Source organism: Eptatretus burgeri, chromosome 1 (assembly GCF_056783735.1).
Source record: "Eptatretus burgeri isolate ZD-2024b chromosome 1, Ebu_testis_v1, whole genome shotgun sequence".
Taxonomy (NCBI): domain Eukaryota; kingdom Metazoa; phylum Chordata; class Myxini; order Myxiniformes; family Myxinidae; genus Eptatretus; species Eptatretus burgeri.
Window position 1 is genome coordinate 119,521,728 of NC_140961.1, and position 11,085 is coordinate 119,532,812.

Consider the following 11,085-nt stretch of genomic DNA (forward strand, 5'->3'; position numbering starts at 1 on the left):
CATCAAGTTTCGTCGAAATCAGTCGAGGAGTTTTTCCGTTCACAAACAAACAAACAAACAAACAAACAGAAAGGGGTGAAAACTAACCTCCATCCATCTTCGATGGCGAAGGTTAAAAATGAAAAAAAATATGCAGCTGAAAAATTCCTATCGCCAAGTGATGTAGCCTCGTATAAAAATAGCACATACAATTATGTACATTGTACAGTACATAATACCTCATAATGACAATAAACAACGACAGTGTGGCCCTGTTACAATGAAATCGTTGAGGTCCATAAAATGTCATCACTAAAAAAACAGGATCGTGCTAAATGGGGATTCAAGGAAATCGTCTTTCAAACTGAACCAATGTTTCCACGTTTACCATCTAGCAAGTAAATTACCTTTGAATTGAAAAATTCCACGAATAAATCGTTGTTGTTCGTCATTTAAAACACTAATTAACTTTTAGTGAAGCTTTTTATGTTGTTAAAACAATCGCACTGTTCCGAAAATATATCACAATTGACAGGTGCTCGTTTATTCATTTTGTAAATTATAACATTGATGCAATGATTACGGATTTATAAAATCCAAACGCTATTTATTCACTATTCTATAATCGATGAGAGAGGAGATTGTAATCTGCTGCTAACAACACCGATGGCCGTCATGAACTGCACAAAGGTAAATCGAACGTGTCTTCTGTCTCTTGAATGTGTGTTACAATTGTCGACAGTATTCAGTACAGTAACATGCTATGCAGGTTTGTATCCGAGGAGCAATAGGATATACCATATTGCTTAGGTGTCCAGGTTTGTGTAAGTACGATGTTCGAAAACGATAATGAAAAAAAAAATGATGTTCGCACAACGACGACGTCGCTTGATGACGCGTTTCTCAGAATGTAACCCCGTCGTTAAGTGGCGCATGACTGTACTTGAGCCAGGCGAGTGCCGTTCCAGTGGCAATCATGGAGAAGATCTGTATGTTTGGCTGAGCAACAAAGCCATGTGATGCTGGCTATAAAGCGGTACAGGACCACAACCACTGTCTACCTTTAAGAGGTTGGACTAGAGCCATCAGATAAAACTGTCGGGTCAAGCAGGATGAATTGGCGAGCAGGTCAGATTTATACATGTATTGAAATTAACAGCACCATAAACAGGAAGCAAATAGCCAGTAAATAATTCCCCAAGTTACCCACTGCAAGATACTCATGCCCATGGAAAAGATCAGATATGTGCACAGTCAACTTAACGAAATAACTTGGGCCCATGCAAGGGCTCAATAGAAGATATACAATTAGGGGAAGGACAACACCACTATCTGACCTTGTCTGACGGGTTCTAGAGAAGCTGCTTGGTCCCTGAAACGAGGTTGCGTAAGCTGAAGATGCATAGCTCCCGGAGGATGTTGAGGTCCCCCCATGATTATGCTGGTTAATGAACTGTGTGCTTTATTCTTTATTACTTTGATGCTCAGTCATCGGGCAAGACCCACTAATAGCTGCAAGGTTCAGGCCAGCTCCCATAGTGCACTGAAATGTAACTGCGGTGCTGCTTCCCTTCACATCTGCTCCAGGTCCACACTCAGAAGAGTAAGTCACAACACAGGACGGTACAGCATGAGAATCAATGCAGTGATGAGGTCCATCACTGCATTGATGAGCACCAGCCAGCAAATGAGCAGGAACAAGTAGTACTTGTTGTGATAATGAAGTGCCGTACTGTGATTGGCGGCAACGGAGATTGGGCGGATGTGGCAGCACTGTGTATGGGGGTCGGTGGCTAGTGATGACTCGGTGGCTGGTGATGACTCGTATGCCGCGTGCTCCGTGGAGGGTCGTGCTGGAACAGTAATGGTATGTAGTGTACTGTATTAAGAATGGTGTACTCTGAGGAATGTAATTGGGATTAGAGTATGGAGTTTGCCTTCAGTATTATATGTACAAGTTATTGTATTTTGTTATTCTTACCCTATGTATATTTATGTTGTTGTAGATATGCGTATGGGTTTTGTGAGAATAAAGCCGATCGAAAAGGTTTATTGTTGATTCCTACAACAATAATTTATTCTCACAAAACTTACCTGGTTGGATTGAACCAGAAGAGCGCTGAGGCCTACACTGGAATGGAGCGTTTGCTGAGACCAGAGAGGCTGGATTCGGATCCCAGTTCACCCACAGCGGCACAAGAATGGAAACACTGGTTGAAGACGTTCGAAAACTTCCTGGGAGCTCTACCACAGGATAATCTGGATAAGATGAGTCTGCTTACAAATTTTGTCTCACCAAGACTATACGAAACTATATCAGAGTGTACCATTTATGATGAGGCTATCCGTACTTTACAGTCACAGTACGTAAAGCCCACTAATGAAGTGTTTGCACGCCATCGTCTTGCAACTCGCCGCCAGCAGGTCGGAGAGTCCTTAGATGAATACCTTCTGACTCTGAAAACGTTAAGTAAAGAGTGTAACTTTGGGGCTGTAACAGAAACTCAACATTGCGAAGAATCCATCAGGGATGCCTTCATTAGCGGCCTGCAGTCACCACTGATCAGACAACGTCTATTAGAGAATAAGACTTTAGATTTAGCTACCATGTTTGATCAGGCGAGATCTCTAGATTCAGCCCAAAGAAATTCAGAATCTTATTGTGTTATTCAACCCTCCCGTTCATTGGGTGCTGCCTCATCCAATCAGAATACCGGTGAAGTGGAACCCACAACTGTAATGGCTGCTACAGGAGTTAAATGTTTCTTTTGTGGTTTTTTAAAACACCCACGTGTAAAATGTCCGGCACGAGAGGCTGTGTCATAAGTGCCAGAAAAAGGGTCATTTTGCTAAGGTGTCCAATAGTACTTCATCAGTAGCTACTGGTGCTTGTGCAACTTCCTCTGATCAGGCAACGCTAGCGGCTGTGTCTTCTGCCGCTGCCCCAGGGGTGTTATCAAAGGCGGTTGTGAGGGTCACGCTCAATGGAGTGGAATTGGATGGCCTTATGGATAGTGGTAGTTCAGAAAGTTTTATCCATCCCGACCTCGTTAAGTGCCATTCCTTAAGTGTACATCACACCCAAGGCAATGTTTCCATGGCATCTACTTCCTTCACCGCTCAGACATCAGGGTTCTGTCGAGTCAATATCAAAGTAAACGGTCGGTGCTACCAAGATGTGCGTCTGTCCATACTCCCTCAGCTGTGTTCAGATATAGTTTTGGGCCAGGATTTTCAGGGACTGCATGATAGTGTTACACTGACATATGGAGGTAGTTTGCCTCCTCTTGTATTCTGTGGACTCAGTACACTATGTGTTGACCCTCCAGAACTGTTTGCCAACTTGACAGCTGATTGTTATCCTGTTGCTGCTCGATCAGGCCGGTACTCTCCCGATGATCGTAAATTCATTGAAAAGGAAATTCAAAGGATGTTGAAGGAAGGTATTATAGAGCCCAGTAACTCCTCTTGGCGTGCACAGGTTGTTGTCGTTAAGAACGAAACTCACAAGAAACGCTTAGCCGTGGACTATTCAGAAACTATCAACAAATTTACACTTCTTGACGGGTATCCTCTGCCTTGTATAGATGACACTGTTAACAAGATTGCTCAATACCGTGTTTTTAGTACGATTGACCTCCGTAGTGCGTATCATCAAATCCCCATCAGAAATGAAGATAAGCCATACACCGCGTTTGAGGCCTGTGGACGCCTTTATCAGTTTGCTCGGGTTCCCTTTGGCGTCACCAACGGAGTGGCTTGCTTCCAACGTATCGTGGATTCATTCATCCAAGAAGAAGAACTGGTTGGAACATTTGCTTACTTAGACAACATTACTATTTGCGGCATGACTCAGGAAGAGCATGATGCTAATCTCACGAAATTTCTTGAGGCTGCGAAGAGAAAGAATATAACTTACAATGAAGACAAATGCATCTTTTCAACTAACAGGCTCAGTATTCTCGGATATGTGGTGGAAGGAAGGGAAATGCGCCCGGATCCTGAACGACTCCGACCCTTACAGGATTTGCCTGTGCCTCGGGACATGAAATCACTCCGACGCATCCTTGGCTTCTTTGCCTATTATTCACAGTGGATATATGACTACTCAAGCAAGATCCGCCCACTGTGTGCCACTACTACATTTCCCATGACAAGGGAAGCAGAAGCGGCTTTCCATCTTCTTAAGCAAGACATTGAAGGTTCAGTGGTGAGGGCGATTGACGAATCCATACCCTTCGAAGTTGAGACCGATGCTTCGGATGTAGCAATTGCTGCAGTCCTCACCCAGGCAGGACGTCCGGTAGCCTTCTTTTCCCGAACCCTTCAGGGACCCGAATGTCATGCTTCTATTGAGAAGAAGGCCCAGGCTATTATTGAAACAGTTTGCCACTGGAGACAGTATTTGACAGGCAGACATTTTACTATAAAGACAGATCAACGATCAGTGAGCTATATGTTTGATAAGCAGCATAAAAATAAGATAAAGAATGATAAGTTCATGCGTTGGAGGATGGAATTATGTTGCTATGATTTTGACATTGTGTATCGTCCTGGTCGAGAAAACATTCCCTCTGATACATTCTCCAGGTCTTATTGTGGGATGGCATGTTACGATCGACATTCACTGTTTAACCTCCACGAAGCCTTGTGCCACCCAGGGGTTACCCGCTTATACCATTTTGTGAAATCTAAGAATATGCCATATTCTGTGGAGGATGTCCGGCAGGTTGTTGGATCTTGTAGAATATGCGCAGAATGCAAGCCTAAGTTTCACCAACCAGATAAGACTCGACTCATAAAAGCTACTCAGCCATTTGAGCGTCTCAATATAGATTTCAAGGGGCCTCTTCCGAGTACAGATAAGAACCAGTATTTTCTTAACATTGTGGACGAATATTCACGGTTTCCTTTTGTATTTCCTTGTGCCGACATGACCACTTCCACGGTTATCAAGTGCCTCTGTCAGCTGTTCGCTATTTTCGGAATGCCGGCTTACATTCATTCGGACCGGGGACCCTCCTTCATGAGCAAGGAATTACAAGACTTCCTTGCCAGTAGGGGGATCGCTGGTAGCAGAACTACTAGCTATAATCCTCAAGAGAATGGCCAAGTGGAGAGGTTCAATGGTACCATTTGGAAGGCAATCACAACGGCTCTAAAATCCCGTAATCTACCCATCAAATGCTGGCAGACTGTTCTGCCTGATGCTCTCCACTCAATTCGTTCACTGTTGTCCACAGCAACCAATGCTACCCCTCATGAAAGACTTCTGAACTATTCTCGTCGTTCTTCCTCGGGAGCCTCGGTGCCTACTTGGCTCTGCAATCCTGGGCCAGTCCTGCTGAAGCGTCACGTACGCACGAATAAAACTGATCCCCTTGTGGATGAAGTCGACCTCCTCCAAGCAGGACCCCACTATGCCCATATTCGCTACCCGGATGGCAGGGAAACTACGGTCTCTGTTAGACACTTAGCCCCAATTGGAACCCCATCCAAGAGTGAACCCCAAATTCTACCTCAGGCTTCTGAAGAAAATGTAATTCCCCAGGGTAGTCCCCAAGACGCACCCTGCTCAGAGGGGGGTGATCTCGTTCCTGATATGGTTCCTGCAACTCCACAGCAATCAGATGCTGTGGATAACCCTCCAGTGCCAAGAAGATCCGGTCGCACCATTCGTCCTCCTATTAGACTAGATTTATAGAGATATATTTCTCGGAAGGGGGTGAATGTTGTGATAATGAAGTGCCGTACTGTGATTGGCGGCAACGGAGATTGGGCGGATGTGGCAGCACTGTGTATGGGGGTCGGTGGCTAGTGATGACTTGGTGGCTGGTGATGACTCGTATGCCGCGTGCTCCGTGGAGGGTCGTGCTGGAACAGTAATGGTATGTAGTATACTGTATTAGGAATGGTGTACTCTGAGGAATGTAATTAGGATTAGAGTATGGAGTTTGCCTTCAGTATTATGTGTACAAGTTATTGTATTTTGTTATTCTTACCCTATGTATATTTATGTTGTTGTAGATATGCGTATGGGTTTTGTGAGAATAAAGCCGATCGAAAAGGTTTATTGTTGATTCCTACAACAGTACTCCAACCAGGCAGCCACATGGAATGAGTGATAACATCGTCATTTATTACAGTGATTGGGGCATGTAACCAAGCCTTACTCACTTCTCGATTTGCACATTGAAATTGGCACCTTGGCCCGATTGGCTACTCAGCTTGGGAGTTGTGTATGTCTACGATCAACCATATTTGCATGGGCACTGCAGGCCGATTGGCTGTCTATGTTTGAGGTGTGTACGCTTCTTGATCTGCTCATGCCCTTCAGCTGATGGGTTGCTTTTCCAAGGGGAGTGAACGCATTGTGATCAGTTCTTTGCTCCGAACTGAAGTGCTATGCTTTAACCAAGTCCATGGTGTCGCTCAAGCTTGCTCACTCTGGGAATAGTTAAGTCCTTAAGGGGGGACGAAAGACAGATGTGGTGAAAAAAAAATACATGAAATGAGACAGATGGCTGGGATTAGAAAAACACGAGGGAAGATGTATGTCTATCTGTTACATATGCAGTGCATGTCTATTTACACGTAGGATGATATGCTTAATGAAAGATACTTAAGAAATAACCGATGCCATACTAAGGATTATTTAACCCCCAAGGATCATTTCTACAACATGATATTGTCTCTAATCTAAAAGCAAATGAATGGCTGTTCCAATACAGCTAAAGCATAGATTAATGTCCTCATCTTTTTTTTAATTACCGAGATATAAAATGTCATTGTGTTGATATTGCTGTTTCAGAATTTCCTGGAAAGCGATACAGACACCAGTACGTTCGGTCTTGAGGATCAATTCTGCGAGAGCACTTTTTCCAAACTCGTCATTGACTGCAATCATGCCAATATACTCCCAGTGAAAATATGTCACTAAGTCGGCAATGGCAGATACCCAGAAAGCATCACTTGGCATGGTACGCATGAGGAATGGAAATTGTTTCTTATTACTGAGACACTTGCAAGAAGAGCCATATGTTATCTGGAGAGAGAGGAAGGGAAAGGAGGGAGAGTGAGAGTGAGAGTGAGAGTGAGAGTGAGAGTGAGAGTGAGAGTGAGAGTGAGAGTGAGAGTGAGAGTGAGAAGAAGAAGAAGAAGAAGAAGAAGAAATACATGTATATCCATTTCACATCATACGAATGCTTTATTGTCATTGGCTATAAAATATACCTGAGGAAGCTGAAACTGAGCCAAAATAGAAGCCAAAACCTTTGAGATTTCTGAAGCATATGGGCCGATCAAAACACGAGGCACACATGAACCGATATCCTCATTATTCTCAACCACATTTAAAATTCTCTGCAGTGCCCTTGGTAGAACAAAACAAGAATCTTGGATTATATATCCAAGAGTAATATTCTGAAGAAGTCTCCAGTTTGTATTGATCTCATGAATCGCAAATGCCATTGCCATTGCCCAACGCAATTCACGAGGACGAATCCTAAAGTTCAGGAAATATTTTTACAAAAATAACATCCATTAACATTTTACAATGTGATTCCTTTGCTTATCTTGTGCAACAGAAAGATTTTTCAAAACAGTTTAACATTATGCTCCAGATTTTGTTTTGGGAACATCAAGGCTGTGCTCTGCACTGCAAAACATCATTCACGATTGTTTGCATTAAAATTCTTTATTCCAATGATAAATAATGGGACAATGATGGAATCTTTCCAGCGGTCCCATCTGCAGTTAAGTTGCAGATGTTAATAATCATGCAGCATGTTTCAACAAGAGTATATCATTGTATGCTGTTATATTGTTATCTCGTTTTGTCAAGTCGTGTCCAACTTCTGGTAACATTCATCATCAGATTTATTCAAATATCCCCAACCTACACTACTTCATGAAGCTCTGGCTGAACCAGCTTGGCTGCAACCTTTAACCCATCCATCCAGTACAGACAAGGTCTGTCTCTTCCTCTTCCTCTTCTGCTCTCAATGATACTCCACATGGTTGACTTCTCCAGACTTTTGTTTTCTGCATGCATGATGTGTCCAAAGTATGACAGTTTCTGTTTTCGTATCAATGCTTCTAATGTATCTTCTTCTTCTTCTTCTTCTTTCGGCTGCTCCAGTTAGGGGTCGCCACAGCGGATCATCCGTATGATCCGAATAGTGATTTGGCACATGTTTTACACCGGATGCCCTTCCTGACGCAACCCTGGTCGCCTCTTACGACACAGGGATATGGTACACCTATTTTAACCGGGTTATACACCGGCCCAGTACACTGGTACTCATTTCGCCGACCTCGGAAGGATGGCAGGCTGAGTCAACCCCCTGGTGTATTAATTCAGTGGCCCATCAATGCTTCTAATGTATGTGGTGGTCTAATTTCTTCAAACACTGATTTGTTTGTTGTCCTTGCAGTTCCTGGAATTTCTAACATTCGTCTCCAACACTACATTTCAAAACTGTCAATCTTCTTCCTTGTCCATGATTCACATCCATATATTGCAACTGGAAATACCAGAGCATTCACCAGCCCCATATTGGTTTGCATTGTCACATCTTTGTCTTTCCAGAACTAAACTGTCTATAAATTTCTCCTCCACATTATCCAATCACTTCAATGTTAGACAAAAGAAGATTAAACTTTCCATTATCTCCCCATGACCATCTGAATCTTAATTCATCAATCTTTATAGTTAACAATAATTTTATCATTTTAGGTTTAAATAAAGACCAGTGTTTTTACTTTCCTTCTTCACTCTCTGCAGTAGCTTCCTTATGTGCTCTTTACTTTCTGCCAACAGAATGGTATCATCAGCATACCTTAAACTGTTAATACATCTTCCTCCAACCCTGCCTGTCTCCAGCCTCTATATCATCCAAGTTTTGATTTTCTCATGATGTAATCACTACACAGATTGAACAAAGTATGGGAGAGAATGAACCCTTGTCTGATCCCTTTTCGAATTACCAACCATTCTGTCTCTCCATATTGTGTTCATACTGGAAGTTATTGTTTAATGTACCGGCTTCTTATCAGACATATCAGGTGCTCCATCATCCCCATTTCTCACCATAATTCACATCAATTCATCATCACAATCAAAAGCTTTGCTATCAATATATTACTAAAACTCTCATCTTGTATGTATATTCCCGAAATACAGCCAAAACGGTACACGATAGCACAAACATTTTAGTGCCACCTTACTCACTATTCTACTGTGGTGTGCAGTATCACGTTATGTTCAAATCGGGCACCGAAAAAAATATTTTAAAAATCAATTCTCGATTAATTCAAGCACTCTTCAGGAGAATTTGATCAATGAAAACAACCTCAATGGTATAGTTTGCTGGAGCTATCTTTTTTTTTCTTGAAGTGATTTTTTCAACCACTGTCACAACGGGAACCCAATGGGTTCACGGGTCATCTAGTAATCTATAAAACAGAGATGCACCTTCCTTTGATATTCTCTTGCTTTTTCCATGATCCAACTCAGATTTGTGATTTGATCTTGAGTACACCTCTTCCTCTTCTGAAGCCTCACTCCACTGTCATTTCTTTCTTTATTAAGTCGTCTATGATGTGTTGAATGATCTTTACTTCTCTTTCTGGCAAGTCAAATTAAGGCAATGGTTTGACTTTTTCAACATCCTCTTGTATCTCCTTTCTTGGGCAATGGAATGTAGACTGACTGTTTCCAACTTTTAGGCCATATAATCCTGCTCCAGATCTGTGCACTGATATGTATTAAAAAAAATTATTACCTCCTTCCCAACTACCTTGAAGAGTTATATTGGTATTTCATTGACAACTGGTGCCTTTCCATTTGCAATCTCTTTTTGCAAAAAGATTTTCAATCTCGACCTACCTCACATTATATCACTGTTGGTTCTTGATTGTTTTTCCCTAAGGGTTGCCATCATATTGCGATCTCGTTTGTATAGTGCCAGCATAGTCCTTCCATCTTTCTTCTGTGAGATAATTTATTGTTCTACTCTTAAGAACCCCAATTCTACACCAAAACTTTCCTGTGATGTGTCTGCTCTTTATTTTTTTTTAAGATCTCTTGTTTTTCCTGCTCTGTTACCACTTTCAATCTCTCTGTATGCCTCTGAAATATTTATCTTTGTCATTCCTAGCTTGTCATTTGAAGTCAGCATTAAGCTGCTTCATTTTCATGTTTCTTATTCTGTCTGCAATATTTATTGCCTCTTCTGACAGTCATTTAGCCTTCTTCTTGCAACTTACTTTTGGGATGTTGTTTTTGGCCTCTTCAATGTCTTCAGCCTTTTGTCAAAATTAATCCAGAATTCTGTCAACTGAGTTCAACTCTGCAAAACATTTTTTTTTTTTAACTATTGTTACCTCCGCCACCGAAGGTGGACGGAGGTTATGTTTTCACACTGTCTGTTTCTTTGTTTGTTTGTGAACAGAATATCTCAAAAGTTTTGGACGGATTTTGTCGAAATTATGTGGAGAGCATGAGTAGGTGAAAAGGACAATATCATTAGGTTTTGGTGAAGATCCGAATCGGGATCTGGATCTCAGAATTTTTAAGTGATTCTTCACCATTGGGAGATTGGGCCAAAAACGACATACAGCAGAATATCTCAAAAAGTTGTGGACGGATCGTAATGAAATTTTGTGGACAGATTCGGTTTGTAACAAGGAAGAAATGATTCGATTTTGGTGAATATCTGAATCCGAATCTGGATATGATAATTATTTAATTTTTTTAAGTGATTCTTCACCATTGAGAGATGATGCCAAAAACGATATTTTGCATGATATTTTCAAAAATTTATTGGGCCAGATATGTTCTCGTGGATCAGGCATTCCGTGGCAGGGGTATGCGCTCTACCGAGTGCCCTTTTAGTGGTTTGTAACTACCTCAGCATTAACACAACACACACACACACACACACACACACACACACACACACACACACACACACACACACACACACACACACACACTCGCCTTAACTAACCCGTATAGTTCCGTGGTTGACTATGAGTTGACGAACAATGTTTGAATTTACCTGTGTTCTACTCTTAATATGATCATAAGAGGTACAGTAATTG

The 11,085-nt window shown here is 41.9% G+C and overlaps 1 protein-coding gene and 1 long non-coding RNA gene across 3 annotated transcripts in view; one reads left to right on the plus strand and one right to left on the minus strand.

The window, feature by feature from the left end:
- LOC147035277 (vomeronasal type-2 receptor 1-like) overlaps positions 1 to 486 on the minus strand; it is a 46,994-nt gene extending 46,508 nt beyond the window's left edge. For both annotated transcript variants that reach the window (XR_015061942.1, XM_085896347.1), the window contains exon 1: positions 387 to 486. Coding sequence is in view for 1 of the 2 variants with exons in the window: in XM_085896347.1 (XP_085752473.1) it covers positions 387 to 431 (45 nt within the window). In the remaining variant the exon portion in view is untranslated. The remainder of the gene's footprint in view (positions 1 to 386) is intronic.
- Positions 487 to 640: 154 nt separating this feature from the next.
- The window catches only part of LOC147035278 (uncharacterized), an 85,009-nt gene continuing 74,564 nt past the window's right edge, over positions 641 to 11,085 (plus strand). Inside the window, exon 1 of the long non-coding RNA XR_015061742.1 lies at positions 641 to 669. This is a non-coding gene — a long non-coding RNA (uncharacterized LOC147035278). The remainder of the gene's footprint in view (positions 670 to 11,085) is intronic.